At 36.2% G+C, this 17662-nt stretch overlaps 1 protein-coding gene across 3 annotated transcripts in view; it reads right to left on the bottom strand.

Annotated features, from left to right (window-relative positions):
- The window catches only part of LOC146916536 (MADS-box transcription factor 6-like), a 38341-nt gene extending 23049 nt beyond the window's left edge, over positions 1-15292 (bottom strand). For all 3 annotated transcript variants that reach the window (XM_085718594.1, XM_085718593.1, XM_085718595.1), the window contains exons 1-3: positions 15027-15292; positions 13598-13682; positions 13414-13475 (exon numbers count right to left, since the gene is read on the bottom strand). In XM_085718594.1, coding sequence (XP_085574720.1) covers positions 13414-13475; positions 13598-13682; positions 15027-15208 — 329 coding nt within the window. In that variant the 5' untranslated portion in view covers positions 15209-15292. The remainder of the gene's footprint in view (positions 1-13413; positions 13476-13597; positions 13683-15026) is intronic.
- Between the last annotated feature and the right edge of the window lie 2370 nt (positions 15293-17662).

Below are 17662 nucleotides of genomic sequence, written 5' to 3' on the forward strand. Positions count from 1 at the left end.
CAACCAAAAAAAAAAAATATACAATTTATAGTTGTTCTTCCCTTTTGAAATAATTTTGTCATTATACTTTGATTTTTGGAAGGATTGTCATTATACTTATGCAGATGTAACTTGCAAGTGTAAAATGATTTTTTTTTTGTGGTAGTCGAGGTTTGAACCTCGAACCTTACATATATTATATTATGCATTGTCCCAACCAACTGAGCTTAGCTCACAATGACTGCAAGTGTAAAATGATTGTTAATCAATACTTTTGCCCTTATTTTCAATTGAAATGAAACTGTGATCACCTTTTCTAATATATATATATATATATATATATATATATATATATATATATATATATATATATATAATATAGATGATATCATTTGAACATATTAGAGGAGTAGTTTAGTGGTTTGGGAATGAGATGGTAAGATATCTTCTTCAGCTTAAGTAGATGTTTTGAATTTGAATTTAACTTTAAAAATACAGATTAATTTATGCAGTTGTGTGCAGAAGTTATTGAGCTAAAAAAAAAGTTTTAAGGAGACATGAGTGTTAATTTCGTTAATAAAACAATGATGATGGTAAGCATATGTTTAAAAAGTAGGAGTTTCTCTTTTAGAAATTTTTTTTTTGACAAATTCTCTTTTAGAAAATTAATAATAGGAGTTTGTATATATTAGTTTGATTTGAAATTAATTTGAACAAAATGATTTGACGAGGTCAGTTGTAATATCCCGCTTATTAGGAACTGATGTAATATCTGAAAACGATAAATTACGCACGTTTAAGGCAAGGGGTATTCATGGTATTTCTCGTGGAGAAGATATTTATGTGGGTTAGGGCCATCATTTTTCCTTTATGCTTATCACTTTCTCTCACTAGGGTTGGAAGAAAACTTTGCTCTCCCTTCTCACTAGAAAATCGGTCCCCTCCTTTCCTCTCTACACTCAATCTTCATTCAATCTTTCTTCTAGTAGAATCAAGCAAGAGTTGGTTAGAACTAAGGAAGTTTGGCTAGAAAGTCTTGAAGCAAACTTCTCAAACTTGGATTCTTTACCTAGAGCTTTTCCTTGCTAAGTGTTGGTGTGAAGCCATAGAGGTTTAGAGTTTCCTTTCAGTTTGTATAAGGTGAGTTCCTAGTTAGATCCCACCTTTGGGAAGTTATGATTATGCTTGTGAGATGATTATATATTTCTAGGGTTTATGTACATAAATATGATTCACTCTTTTCATGCCAAGCTTACTATACTTGCAAAATACTTGTGCTATGACTGTTTTACAGGTTTTATATGAATACTAGAGTCACCACATGCCTTGGGTCATTTGGTTTTGAAGATTTTGCTTCAAAAACATGTTTTGTGCCGGTGCTGACCTGCATCAACTTGCCACATCGAGCAAGGAGCTCGCGAGGCGAGCAGGATGGCAGAGCGGGGTGTTTACTCGCCCCCAAGCTCGCCACTGCGAGTTGTAACTCGCCATTGCGAGTAAGTTCACTCGCGAGGCGAGTGAAACAGTGCCCAGTGCATTGCTTTGCTCGTCTCATCTCATTTGTCGTCCTTTGGATCGGTTTTCGTTCATGCATTCTTTTACATTGGTAAACACTTTATAACAAGACCCCAAGGCATAGGTTTTAAAATGCTTTCATGATTATTGAAGCAAGAATTTGATGGTATAGTAAAGCATGGCATGTGAGAGATATATCAAGTTTTGATTGGGTAGCAAGCATGTTCCTAGCGGAAAAAGGGAATGAACTAGAGCCTCAACTCAGCAGTTGAGAATTATATGTTAGCCTTGAACGTTTAAGTATGTTAAGTTGCGAAGAATATTTTCTACGCCCAAGAATATGTATGTAACTTACCCAAAGGATCGATCAAGGATCCGAAGTTAAGGAATTAACTTGAATAGTTTAACCTTTCATGTATGCATATGAACAAGACTATTACAAGATGTAGGTGTTCGTGTTTCTTGTTATCCACGCCAGGGGGATACGAGAAGTTCTCCAAGGGGAATGGTTCAAGCCGCAAGGGACCCTCACGACACTAAGGGAGTCCGATGTACCCAAATTAGGTTTCGTCGGTCATGTATGGGATTGTTCTCGGGGTTACTCCACCCGGGGCTCTCCGTAAAAATGAATCAAGATAATATTTGTTGATCAACGCTAACATAATGATAAAATGAATATGACCATGCATGATTATGTTTATGTTATGATGCTAGCCATGAGCAAGTATTGGAATAGAACAAGGAAAGAATATTATGCCGTAGACGATCTTAGGTTACCCTACTCGTCCGGTATAGGTTCTTGCCATGATTATTTCATGTTTAGGCTTTGATGCGTTAACGTATTCTTAGCAAAGCGGTTCTAGGATCCCTCGACCGCCATTCCATGTATGATGATAGCAAAGCCTTTAACAAGTTAAGAAGATGTAAGACGGATTTAGTATGCACATTCGTCTAGGCAAATATGACCACACACGTATAATCAACCGGCAGGTTGTATTTTAGGCACGTGGTAACCGTAGGTTTTCGCCAAGGTTATCACTAGCCTAGGGCTAGAAGAACTCACTGAGGCATTATGTCTCATCCAACTCCTTATTTGTTCAGGTTCACAGGTTTCACGAGGAAAAGGTAAAGAAAAAGTCTTGGATTGATCGTGTTTTCATGGATCCATCTTGGTGTGGATTAGAGATGCATATATTATATTATGAGATGTGTTGTTACAAACTTTGTATTTACACTTCGTTTGGCAAACTTTGGTGTAATGATGTAACATAGAAACTTTGGAATGTCGTTGCATGTAAACTCTCGACTCGATGTCGATTTCTATATTGTATAATTAATGTATCCAATATCAGTTTTAGCGCACATTTGAATATTCTAGACACTTTCAAATTGAGCATTACAATTTGGTATCAGAGCAGGTCGTTCCAGATCGTGCCTTGGGTCATTAATATTACAATCCAAGTAGTCGTTCTTTTATGTTTAGGATATTTGTTCTCATTGTTATATTTGGTTGAAATTGATCACTTTGACTTAAATATGACAGTTAGAGCGAAAATGTCTGGAGCGAGAAGGGGACGAGGCCGGCCAAGAGTTAATCCGAATGTCGAGGAAAATGCTAACCCTGATGCTCAGATATGGGCATAGATGATGCAACAAAATCAACAGGTGATGCATTTGATGCAACAACAGATTCAACAGAACACACAGTCCCAACAGCAGTGGGCTGCAACTATGCAGCAAGGTCCGGGAATGCATCAGCCGCATCCGCCGCCTCCAGTGGTGGGAAATCCAGCTTTCTGAGAATATAACCGGAACTGTAACAGCCCGATTTTTCGATTAGATTTATTTTTATTATTCTTAATTGTGTTATATGTGCTCTTGTGTGATTATTTGCCTCTGTGTGTATTTTTGGTTGGGAATTGTAAAATTCGGTGTTAGAAGGGTATTTTAGTCATTTTGGACTAAGGGGCATCTTGGTCATTTTTGAGAGCAGGGGTAATTTTGTAATTTTTGCGGAAGGTTCTTTTTAGTGCTTAGTGAGAGTTATTATTTTACTAAGTATTGGAGAGTGGAGTAATTATTTAGTTTACCATTAAGTGACCGTTAGTGTTATATTTTATCGTTAAGTGAGTAGTAACATTTTGGGGTTAGAATAGAAATGGGTTAGGCCCATTAAGACAATGTGAGTTGAGCCCAATTGAGTAGAGTTTATATAAACACTAGTTGGTAGTGAAATTGGGGCTTTACCAACATTTCATTTCATTTTCAATTAAGATAGAGAGAAATAAGGGTTTGAAGAGGAAGAACAAGAGAAAGGGGTTGGAGGCTAGAGATAGAAGAGGAATTCATCACCTAGGAGCTAAATTGAAGCTTTGGTTAGAGATTCTCGGTGCTAGAGGTAAGAGGGTTAGGCTTCACTCATAATTTCATAACTTTTTCTTTTTACCCATTTTGTGAAATTGATGAATTGAATCTAATTGTTGTAAATTCGTGCATGATTGTTGTTGTTATGTTTGAGAACATGATTTATATGATAATTGTATGTTAGTATATGAATTAACATGTTGAAATGTATATTTGTGGGTACTTTGTGTTCTTGAGCAAATTTGATGAGAAATGAGGTCGTGGTGTTGAATTGTGCATGAATTTGTGTTCATTAGTTGTTGTTGATGATTGTTGAACTGTTGGAATTGAATTGGTGTAACTGGAATCGTTGTTTATGGATTTGTGAAGAGATTTGTGGTTGTGTTGGTGTTTTGAGAAAATTTCATGATTTTGATGAAATGAGCCAATTTGTTGTTCCTAATGCATGATTCATGTTTGTTTAGATGAATTATAACTATTAGAACCCATAAACACTCTCTGGAACTTGTTTTGGTGAATTGGGGGATTGAAAATTGGATTTTGGGATGAAAATGGGTTGGAACCCGAAACTGGATTTTTGAAATTCTGGGTAGGACGCTTAAGCGTGCAGAGGACGCTTAAGCGTGCTCACCAGTGTGCAGAAAGCGTGCTCCAAGCGAGCAACTTCAAGAGGCTACTGGAAGTTGGACGCTTAAGCGTGCAGAGGACGCTTAAGCGTGCAGCTCCCAGTTCTGCCATTTTTAAATCTTCGTTTTGTGCACTGGGGACCAATCCGAGACTTCTAAAAGGTTTCTTTTGACTTAATTAACCTCCGTTTTTACCTTTAATCCTACTGGAACATGATTTGAATTGGTTTGGACTTGAATTTGTGAAATTCGTCTAACTTTTAAAAAAAGGTCCAAACGTCGATTTTTCCGAAAATTCGTTTTTCTCCGGAATTTGAAGTGGGATTAAAGTTGTATATTGTTTATAGAGTAATGATATTTTGACATCCATTTGATGACAACTTTGTTGACAACCTTGTTTTTCTCACTTCTTATTGGTCAAAAACAATGCAGAGAGAAAAAGGAAGAGAGAGGATAACAACATCATGTGAGTATGAGAGAGAAAGTTGTCCAAAAGTTGTCGAAAAGTGGTTGTCAAAATATCATTTCTCTTGTTTATATGATTTCTAAAAATGGTTGTCATTGGTTTCATCAAGTTTTAACTTGTTTTATTTTAGAAAATGAGAATTTTTGTGAAAAGTGATAAAGGGAGACGAACTTTGTGATTTTTATGAATTCGTCGTAATTGGCTGGTGAAACGCCAAGCTATCCTCTACTGCACTCATATGTGGCCTAGAGGTATGCTTAGTTGAGGCATTGGAACTTGATTACTTGGTTTTGGTTAGATGACTCAATTAATTTCAATGTTGTGATTTTTGGAGACGAACTTGGTAGAAAATAATTTTTGAGAGCCAATTGCTTATGAACCCTTTATGAATAGATTAATATGATTATGAGATGATGTATGAATGGTTGTTGAGTGATGATTATATTGTTTTAGATCATATGTTGTATTTGTTCCTTTATTTGGATTGTAAGGAATTATGTGGAAATGTGGCAACTATATGTTGATTTATGTGGAGATGATTGATAATGTATATATGTGACAACTATATGTTGATTGAATTGTTGATGTGGTTGGTGATTGTATATATGTCAAGTGGTGGTGAATTGTTGTCGATGCATATATACTAATTGAATGGTGATGAACACGTTTATGTTATGTTGTTTGTTGAACATGTTAAATGTTGATTGTTGGTGGTGAATTCATACATACTAATATTGATGGCGATCTTGTTGGTGAATGCATGTATGCAAAATGATGGTGATGGTGAGGTGATTATTGTTTGTGTGAACATATGCATTGAGTCGAGTCATATGTTCATGCATTCATGACTGATGGTGGCGGATTCTATATCCAATTGAGGTGATTACGATGTTTTTGTTGCATCGAAGGTGACGACCTTGAGGTGATTTGGTACCACATGCATCTAGAATAGTCTAGAACATTGCATGCATTTGATTAATTGATGAGTCGTGTCATAATTGAATATGTGACTTGGTGAATTTGTGTAATGGTGAAATTTGGTGAATGTTGTGATTATGTGGATTGGTGTATATGTACATTAGTGGATTTTATTGATGGTTGTGAGTAATTGAATCATACTCTAATTGCATGTCTTACTTGTTTGTGCTTATACACTTGGTGAACCTATTTGATGATAATTAATTTGATAATAATGATGAGGTGAGAATTGTATATGTATATACATGAGATGTGGTGATTTCTTTGATAATGATGATTGCTTGCTTATAACTTTAAAATGATGAATTGTACTTGTTGAGTTAAGTATGCTAAGTGAAGAATAAGGTGAGTAATCCTTCATTGATTGATAATTGATGAACTTATGTCGATAATTTGTTTAGAGATTGGATATACTTGCTATGCCATGTTAATAATGTGATAGCTTGAAATGTAAGTGATGGGGGATAATAATTATGTGATGCTAGTATTCTAGGAGGGATGGTTTGTATATGTGCTATGTTTTCATATGGATTATGATGATGTAATGCTAACCCTCAGTGGTTTATCACCTGCCTTTCCGTATGGACGGGCAGATGGAGTGCAGGGTGCTTAGATTGTGTGCTTGATGTTGCCGAGGACCAGAGTTCCTCGTTTTTAAGTGCAAGTGTCTAGATTAGGGCTCTGATCTAGGGTAGTACTTGCATGTTGGATTTTGTTTTGATATGTAATTTGGAGTTGAGATTTTGTTGTATCTAAGAGATGTATTTATTGTCATGAGATTTGGAGATGTTATTCACATGATTATATATGTTCCGCTGCTATGTTTATGAAACTTGATAATTTATACATGTATGTTTTGTTTTGTGTTGAAGACGTAACATCTATTTCTAGAATATATTTGTATATTCGCGCGTTTTACCTCTTATTAGAAGTACGGTGTTACAGGAACCATCCCCCAGAGTTTGATGGTAGCGGGGAGCCACCTGAAGCTAAGAGATGGATCAAGCATATGGAAAAGATTTTCCTTATGGCTAACTGTACCGCGGAAGAGAAGGTGGTTTATGCAACTAATCAATTCCGAGGTGCAGCGCAGAATGGTGACAAATGGAATAGCAGTGAACTGGGAGAACTGTAAGCAAGTGATGAAAGAGAAGTATCTTCCTTTGTCATTCAAGGTTAGGAAAAAACAAGAATTCCTTCACTTGAAGCAGGGCCATATGTCAGTGACGGAGTTTACCAAGAGATTTGAGGAATTGTCGCATTACTCTACTCATAATGAGTATGCGGACAATGAGATGTGGAAAGTCAATCAGTATAGGCATGCTTTAAGAGGTGAAATCTACGCCGTAGTCAGTCAACAGAGGTTGACAAATTTTGATGAAATGATCCATAACAGTTTGGAGGCTGAAAGAGGTTTTGATAAGGCAGCTAGAGAAGGTTCTGGGGCAAGTGGGAAGAATAAAAGTAACTTTGTTGACAAGTATCACAAGAAGCTGAAACCCAAGGGTTCTCCACAGAGAGGGAAGCACACAGGGCCACCTAGAACTAATCTAACTTGCAAGAAGTGTGGCAAGGCTCATCAGGGAGAATGCAGGGTAGGCACCGGCAATTGTTTCGCATGTGGTCAGGCAGGGCATTATGTGGCAGATTGTCCAACTAGAGGAAGCAAGGGCAAAGGTGTAGGTACCACAATGAGTAAAGGTAGAGTGTATTCATTTGATGGAAAGAAGGCACAGGCTAATGAAGATCTAATTGGCGGTATGTGTTTCCTTGGCCAAAATCCTATTAGAGTTTTGTTTGATTGTGGTGCATCGTGTTCTTTTATTTCCTTTCAATGTGTTGAAGCCCTTCAGTTATCTGTTACATTATTGAATCCTCCTATGATGGTAACTACGGCCACCGACGGAGGTATTGTAGCGAATTATGTTTGTGAGAATTGTCCCATCACCATATCTAGCAAGACGTACTATATAGATTTAGTGTGTCTTCCTATGAAGCAGCTTGATGTGATATTAGGCATGGACTGGTTGTCAGCAAATCATGTATATATAGGATGTTCGGAGAAAAGTATTTACATGCCTACTAGTAATACGGTGGAAGGAGTAGCCTTGTCGGAACTACTTAAGCATACTTACCAGATGGTCCATTTTATTTGTGCTCGAGACAAAGGTTTCTGTGTCATGCTTACTGTGGCTTCAGAGTCGGATATAAGCCCCAGTGACATTCCAATTGTTAGTGAGTATTTGGATGTTTTTCCTGCCGATATCACAAGCTTGCCACCGGAAAGAGAAATTGAGTTTTCGATTGATCTGATTCCGGGAGCCGAACCAGTGTCAGTAGCACCTTACAGAATGTCTCCCTTGGAACTCAAAGAATTGAAATCTCAACTGGAAGAGCTTATCCAGAAGCATTTCATCAGGCCTAGTGTATCTCATTGGGGTGCAACGGTTTTGTTAGTCAAGAAGAAAGATGGCAGCATGAGGTTGTGCATTGATTATCGTCAGCTGAATAAGGTGACCATCAAGAACAAGTATCCTTTGCCGAGGATTGATGATTTACTTGATCAACTTAAGGGGGCATCAGTGTTCTCGAAAATTGATCTCAGGCTAGGATACCACTAGATTCGTATCAAATCTTCAGATGTGTCGAAAACATCTTTCAGAACGCGTTGCGGACATTATGAATTTTTAGTTATGCCATTTGGTGTAACTAATGCTCCAGCAGTTTTCATGGATTATATGAATCGTATTTTCCAGCCGTATCTTGATCAATTCGTTATTATCTTCATTGATGATATTCTGGTTTATTCTAAGAATCCGCAAGAGCATGCTCATCATTTAAGGATAGTGTTGGATATTATTCGGGAAAAGCAACTGTATGCAAAGTTCAGCAAATGTGAGTTTTGGCTGACGGAAGTCAAGTTTTTGGGACATGTCATTTCTCAGGGAGGTGTGGCAGTTGATCAATCGAAAGTTGAAGATGTTCAGAGTTGGGCAAGACCGAAGAATGTTTCAAAAGTTCATAGCTTTTTGGGATTAGCTGGTTACTACAGACGGTTCATCATGAAGTTTTCTCAGATCGCTTTACCTTTAACTCGACTCACAAGAAAAGATGTACCTTTCATGTGGGATGAAGAATGTGAGAAAAGTTTCAGGACTTTGAAGAAGAAGCTAACTCAAGCCCCAGTCTTAACCATATCTGACCCGGAGAAGAGATACATTGTGTTTTATGATGCCTCATCAAAAGGTGGTGGTGTACTTATGCAAGAAAACAATGTGATAGCTTATGCATCTAGACAACTCAAGACGCATGAAGAAAACTATCCCACTCATGACTTAGAATTGGCAGCCATAGTTTTCATTTTGAAGATATGGAGGCATCATTTGTATGGATCACAATTTGAATTGTTCAGTGATCACAAGAGCCTGAAGTACTTATTTGATCAGAGGGATTTGAATATGAGGCAAAGACGTTGGATGGAGTATCTAAAAGACTTCAACTTTGATTTGAAATATCATCCAGGAAAGGCCAATGTTGTAGCAGATGCTTTGAGTCGCAAGGCCTTAGCTCAAGCCGAAGTTATGATGCACACTTGTAATATGTATGAGAAGGTTCGAGACCTTAACCTTGAAGTCACGGAGGATGATGATGGTATTTGGCTACACCGATTAGAAGTCTCATGTGATTTGCGGTTAAAGATCATACAAGCTCAGAATGTTGACTCAGAACTTCAGAAAAGAAGTGTTCACCCAGAATTCTCTTTGGCTTCGGATGGAGCGATTTTATTTGAAGGAAGAGTATGTGTTCCAAATGATCAAGAGCTTAGAAGATTGATTTTGGAAGAAGCGCATAAGAGTAGTTTCTCAATTCATCCTGGTGCTACCAAGATTTAAAGAAGGAGTACTGGTGGCCTGGCATGAAAACAGATATTGCTGAATTTGTAGCAAGGTACATTATATGTCAACAAGTTAAAATAGAACATCAGAGGCCAGCTGGTATGCTTTAACCATTAGAGATTCCTCAATGGAAATGGGAGCATATTACTATGGATTTTGTAGGAGGTTTACCCCGTACTCAGAAAGGTCACGATGCAATTTGGGTGATTGTAGATAGATTAACCAAGTTAGCTCATTTCTTACCGGTTAAGTCTACCTACAAAACATCGCAGTATGCGGAATTGTTTATCTCTGAGATAGTTAAGTTACATGGTGTACCAGTGAGTATAGTATCAGATAGAGATCCAATCTTCACCTCACACTTTTGGAAAGCTTTTCAAAAAGCTTTAGGAACTCGTTTGAAGTTAAGCACGTCTCATCATCCGCAGACCGATGGTCAGTCAGAGAGAACTATTCAGACTTTAGAAGTATGTTGCGTGCATGTGTTCTAGAAGATGGTGGAAGTTGGAATCATCACTTACCATTGATAGAATTTTCCTACAATAATAGCTACCATTCGAGTATTGGAATGGCACCTTACGAAGCGTTGTATGGTAGGAAGTGTAGGACTCCTTTGTGGTGCGCCGAGGTTGGAGATAAGAGTATTATTGGACCAGAGATCATTCAAGAAACGACTTTGAAGATTAAGTCAATACAAGAGAAGATGAGAACAACTCAGAGTCGTCAGAAAAGTTATGCAGACAAGAGGCAAAGACCTTTAGAATTTGAAGAAGGTGATCACATATTCCTGAAAGTTACACCTAAATTGGGTTTGAGAGGTGTCTTCAGAACCAAGAAATTGTGTCCTAGGTATATAGGACCATTTCTAATACTTAGGCGTATCAGACTAGTGGCTTATCAGTTAGCCTTACCTCCAGCTATGTCGGGCTTACATGATGTGTTTCATGTATCTCAATTGAAGAAGTATATTCCAGATCCTTTTCAGCCGGTTGAACTAGACTTTATTGAGTTAAGATCAACTTTGATGTTTCTGTCGGAACCAGAAAGAATAGTAGACCTTGACGCCAAGTCTCTCAGGAACAAAGAGATCCCTATAGTGAAGGTAGTTTGGAAGGGGTCGCCAGATGGTGAAGCTACTTGGGAACTTGAATCAGAGATGTTAAACCACTATCCGGATTTGTTTTTAGGTATATTCTAAATTTCGAGGACGAAATTTTTTTAAGGGGGGTAGAATGTAATATCCTGCATATTAGGAACTGACGTAATATCTGAAAACGATAAATTACGCATGTTTAAGGCAAGGGGTATTCACGGTATTTCATGTGGAGAAGATATTTATGTGGGTTAGGGCCAACATTTTTCCTTTATGCATATCACTTTCTCTCACTAGGGTTGGAAGAAAACTTTGCTTTCCCTTCCCACTAGAAAATCGGTCCCCTCCTTTCCTCTCTACACTCAATCTTCATTCAATCTTTCTTCTATTAGAATCAAGCAAGAGTTGGTTAGAACTAAGGAAGTTTGGCTAGAAAGTCTTGAAGCAAACTTCTAAAACTTGGATTCTTTACCTAGAGCTTTTCCTTGCTAAGTGGTGGTGTGAAGCCATAGAGGTTTAGAGCTTCCTTTCAGTTTGTATAAGGTGAGTTCCTAGTTAGATCCCACCTTTGGGAAGTTATGATTATGCTTGTGAGATGATTATATATTTCTAGGGTTTATGTACATAAATATGATTCACTCTTTTCATGCCAAACTTACTATACTTGCAAAATACTTGTGCTATGACTGTTTTACAGGTTTTATATGAATACTAGAGTTACCACATGCCTTGGGTCACTTGGTTTTGAAGATTTTGCATCAAAAACATGTTTTGTGCAGGTGCTGACCTGCATCAACTCGCCACAACGAGCAAGGAGCTCGCGAGGCGAGCAGGATGGCAGAGCGGGGTGTTTACTCGCCCCCAAGCTCGCCACTGCGAGTTGTAACTCGCCATTGCGAGTAAGTTCACTCGCGAGGCGAGTGAAACAGTGCCCAGTGCATTGCTTTGCTCGTCTCATCTCATTTGTCGTCCTTTGGATCGGTTTTCGTTCATGCATTCTTTTACATTGGTAAACACTTTATAACAAGACCCCAAGGCATAGGTTTTAAAATGATTTCATGATTATTGAAGCAAGAATTCGATGGTATAGTAAAGCATGGAATGTGAGAGATATATCAAGTTCTGATTGGGTAGCAAGCATGAACCTAGCGGAAAAAGGGAATGAACTAGAGCCTCGACTCAGTAGTCGAGAATTATATGTTAGTCTTGAACGTTTAAGTATGTTAAGTTGCGAAGAATATTTTCTACGCCCAAGAATATGTATGTAACTTACCCAAAGGATCGATCAAGGATCCGAAGTTAAGGAATTAACTTGAATAGTTTAACCTTTCATGTATGCATATGAACAAGACTATTACAAGATGTAGGTGTTCGTGTTTCTTGTTATCCACGCCAGGGGGATACGAGAAGTTCTCCAAGGGGAATGGTTCAAGCCGCAAGGGACCTGCACGACACTGAGGGAGTCTGATGTACCCTAATTAGGTTTCGTCGGTCATGTATGGGATTGTTCTCGGGGTTACTCCACCCGGGGCTCTCCGTAAAAATGAATCAAGATAATATTTGTTGATCAACGCTAACATAATGATAAAATGAATATGACCATGCATGATAATGTTTATGTTATGATGCTAGCTATGAGCAATTATTGGAATAGAACAAGGAAAGAATATTATGTCGTAGACGATCTTAGGTTACCCTACTCGTCCGGTATAGGTTCGTGCCATGATTATTTCATGTTTAGGTTTTGATGCGTTAACGTATTCTTAGCAAAGCGGTTCTAGGATCCCTCGATCGCCATGGCATGTATGATGATAGCAAAGCCTTTAACAAGTTAAGAAGATCTAAGACGGATTTAGTATGCACATCCGTCTAGGCAAATATGACCACACACGTATAATCAATCGGCATGTTCTATTTTAGGCACGTGGTAACCGTAGGTTTTCCCCAAGGTTATCACTAGCCTAGGGCTAGAAGAACTCACTGAGGCATTATGTCTCATCCAACTCCTTATTTGTTCAGGTTCACAGGTTTCACGAGGAAAAGGTAAAGAAAAAGTCTTGGATTGATCGTGTTTTCATGGAGCCATCTTGGTGTGGATTAGAGATGCATATATTATATTATGAGATGTGCTGTTACAAACTTTGTATTTACACTTCGTTTGGCAAACTTTGGTGTAACGATGTAACATAGAAACTTTGGAATGTCGTTGCATGTAAACTCTCGACTCGATGTCGATTTCTGTATTGTATAATTAATGTATCCAATATCAGTTTTAGCGCACATTTGAATATTCTAGACACTTTCAAATTGGGCGTTACATCAATGTAACTTTCCTAATTATTATTTTTTCTTTTTCTTTTTCTTAAACCATTTTTCGCAATTATTAATTTCATTCCAATTTCAGGGTGACTATAAAAGTGATGAATGTTTTCTTACCATTTTTTTTAGGAAAAAGCAACGAAGTACAAGGTATTTGAAGTATATTTGATCAGTTACCTCTGCTTGCGGTCGAGAGACTCATATTTTTCCTTTAATTTTAAATAGTCCTGGTATAAATTCTGCAAGGAACAATAAATTAGTTAAAATAATTATCTTATTTTTAAAAGATAATATAGGGCACTAGCAAAAATAATAATAATATAGGAACAATAAATTAGTCAAGAAGGAAAAATTGGAAAACCTGAGATTCATTATGTCCTAATGAATTGCCAGCTTGTGGCTTGTTGTAACGGCATTGCCGATACCTTTCAATGATTTTGTTTATACTGATCACATTTAAAAAAAAAAACTATTAGTTAACTAATAATTAGATCAATGTTGTATAAAATAAAATGTTTAAATATTGTAATATATATATATATATATATATATATATATATATATATAAACAATTAATTAAACAAATTTTTGTGAAAATAATCAATGATATGAATTTGGATTTTGGAGTTAATTACTTTGGGTATGAAGTGGAGTGATTATATCCCAAGTCGAATAGGAATGGAGGAAACGTTAAATATGCAAGATAGGGGACCCATATACCTGATGTCTTAAGGTTTTGGGTAGAGATGTGTTGTCTAAGTCTCTTATGGGTCTTGGACGTTTAGCCCATTGCTGCTCCTAACGCTCCCCAGACTCCCCAACAACTGGTATCAAAGCCCTGGTTAGGCTCAATGGGGGAGCGAGAGTGGGATCTTAGTGTGGATTAGGCTAGTGATGTGGGTGATTCACACTTGAAAGGGACTTTGTTGGGATTCAAGTGTGAGTGATTATGTCCCACATCGACTAGGAATGGAGGAAACGTTCAATATATAAGAGAGATGACCCACCCATATATCTGATGATGCCTTAAGGTTTTGGGTGGAGACGTGGTGTCTAAGTCTTTCTTTTAGGGGTCCTGGATGTTTAGCCCATCTCCACTTCGCCACTTCCGGCGCTCTGGACTCCCCAACAAATCATTGCTTTTAAAAAAGGGTCCTGGATGTTTAGCCCATCTCCACTTCGCCACTTCCGGCGCTCTGGACTCCCCAACAAATCATTGCTTTTAAAAAAAATAGTTCTTGACTTCTTGTTTATAGTTCTTCTTGACTTCTTGTTTATAGTTCTTGACTTCTTGTTTAATATGCACTTGTTTAATATGCAAATTTCTTAGAAAACCATTTGTTTTATGTATGCGTCATTTTACTGAATTGGATGTTAGCTTCATTGCAACATAAATAATGTTCTTATCCCTCACAAATTCCAGAAAACATGACTACACTTTACTTTATAACCAACTCACATTGACAATCATGTAAGATGATTCTGCAATTAAATTTTTCAACAAAGATTTGTTACAATGAGAAGAAAGAAGATCCATAATGGCTTAAATCTTTTTTTTTTAGAAGAGGCATAAACCTAATTGATTGATTATCTAAGCCTATAAGATCCCTTTTATAGTTGGTTCATGGTGTAGCACCTATGAGAAATTTAGATTTAGAGGGAGAAAAAAAGGGATCCTGTATTTTGCACCCTAAAGTAGCACTAAATTAAGGGATATAGATCCTATATTTTGAGAGGAAAAATAAATGAACAAAATGAGAAATTAAAGAAAAGGAAATTAAGAAAAATACTCAGTGCTACTATATTGAAAAAGCTTGCCACGGCTTGAAAAAATGATAAGTGCTACTTCAGCATCACATAGAACACAAAGCTCAAAGGCTTTCTTCAACAATCCACTTCTTCTCTTTGAGAATGTTACTTGCCTATTGATCTTATTCTCTATTCTCTCCAACACTACTCTTCCTCTTCCCATTTTTCTTCTCTCTCTCTCTCTCTCTCTCTCTCTCTATCTCTCTCTCCCTCTTCTTATGTTACTAATTATACTATATAGTTCTATGTAACACTTATTACTCTTCACTCATTATATAGACAAAACTAAAGAATGATAATGTACATAGTTATTCACTTAAAAGCATAAAAGAGATAAGATTCTACTAGTAAGATTCTATATGCTTCATGTTTTTAGAAAGTGACAACCTACCCTCTTTGTCCCATAATACAAGACCAAGAGAATTCATAGTAAAGTTGAAAAATACTATGAGTGTAGCATCACTTTTTAAAACAATTTTTTGAAGACCATAATTTTAGTAACATAACAAAGACTAACCAAGAGTATTTAGATAATATAATTGTTTCTCTTGAATTATTTTGTAAGCTCGAGTTTAAATTGTTGAGAGAGTGTTTTGATGTTTGTATGGTAGATACTACCTTTCTCCCTAATTATAAGATCGTTTTGAACAAAAATTGCCCCATTTTATAAGACCCTTTTGATATTTTCAATTACATTAATTATTTCTTTAACAACATATCCTTATTTTTTTTTTTCAATCAACAATAAATATATGTTGAAAACATAAACAAACTCTCTCTCTTAAGGATAAAATTGTAAAAACATTAGTAATAGTAAACAATTTTTTTTGGTGGTGTCCGGGGTTCGAATCCTAGATCTTGCATATATTATGTATTGTCCCAATCAACCGAGCTAAGCTCACACGGAAAAATGGTATACAAATTTAATATTATAACCAACTTTATTTATTTCCATAATTTTAGCGAAAGGATCATATAATTAGAGACAGGGTAGTATTGGAATTTAAAAATTAATTAGTATCACTTTAATTAATAATAATTTTTTCCATCATCTTTTTTAAGTCTCTTTAGTTACGACCTTTTCTTTAAGTCTCTTTATTTATGCGGTGTATTGATTCCACATTTGTTGAAAATTGGCTTAAAACGTGTTTTTAAGTTGGAGATATAATATCAAAAACTAATATAGTGCCAAATCCTATTCTTTTACCAACTATCAAGTTTGGTTGGACTCAAATACATTTGTCATGTCGGATAAAATGAACTTGTTAAGGTGGCTCCGTGTTTGGCTTAATAGTAGACGACATAACAATTTCTTAGATAAATTAGATTTAAAGTTGACTTAAGAACTATTTTGTTCGTTGGACTCTTCAAAAAAAAAAAAAGTATACTACTTTGTTTAGTTGGGTAAAATGGAAGATGTTGATCACTTGTTCCTCTCTTGCGATTATTTCGGGAAAATTTGGAATGATATTTTACATTGGCTTGGCTTCAGCATGGTGCAACCGGAACATGCCGTAAATCATTTACAACAGTTCAAAAGTTTAGGAGATTCTCACAAAAACATCTGCTTAGTTTTTAATTTCATTTGACTATTTGTGCTAGGGTAATTTGGAACGAACGAAAGGCTCGAGTAATTAGACAATATGGGTCCTCGTTACAGCAACTTCTAGGTAAAATAAAGATTCAATCTTTTTGGTGGCTAAATGCAAAGCATCACAATCTTGTTCTTACCTATCACTTGTGGTGGCTAAACCATTTACATTGTTTGGGAATCTTTTTGTAATGGGGTTGTCTTTTGCCATTTTGGTTCTTTGTTACTACTATTCTCAGATTCTTGATGTAACTTGATTTTTTCTGGTTTTTCGACACTCTTTATGCTTGAAATTCTAGATCGGTGATTTATATTATTTCATTTTAGTTTCTTCAAAAAAAATCATCTATATTATAACAAAATCACGCATGATTAGCAAGTACAATTCATAAAATGTTATAGAAACATTTGATATATTCAGATGAAGGTTTATGGACTCTACAAAAACATTTATTGAAAACATGATTTTAAATAGGGTCAGACCTTGTAATATGAGAAAAATCTTATGTTTACCCATACAAAAATAAATAAAAAATAGGATGAAGATCTTGTCTCCTTGAGCATATTCGTTTACAAGTTACAACGAACAAAAGAAAGTGGAATGAAGAGATATGAAAGGAAAACATAGGATCATGAGATCTGCTCCACCTTTTCATTGTGGATTAAAGTAGAAATGAAAGAATAATATATGGTGTCCATCAGGGCCGTTCATTTGAAATTGGAGACCCAACTCTAACATTAAAAATAGGTTCTTAATAAAATAAAAATACAACTTTTTAAAAGTGCAATCCTCTATTCAAACTGAAAATAAGATCCGTAAAAATAAGAAATAGTCATCATTGTAACTAACACAGAAAAAATCAATATTATAATCAATAAAATTAACATACAATTTTAATGGAATATCTTTATCAACCTTCCACATTGTTATTTTCTTTAGTTTATATTGATGAAAAAATAAAGTTTATAATGTATTTTTTTTCTAGAGAATGATTATAATGTTCGTTATTAAAACTTTGTTATTAT

The sequence above is a fragment of the Medicago sativa genome, chromosome 6 (genome assembly GCF_051527215.1).
Source record: "Medicago sativa cultivar Bolivia chromosome 6, Bolivia_mono, whole genome shotgun sequence".
NCBI classification, from domain to species: domain Eukaryota; kingdom Viridiplantae; phylum Streptophyta; class Magnoliopsida; order Fabales; family Fabaceae; genus Medicago; species Medicago sativa.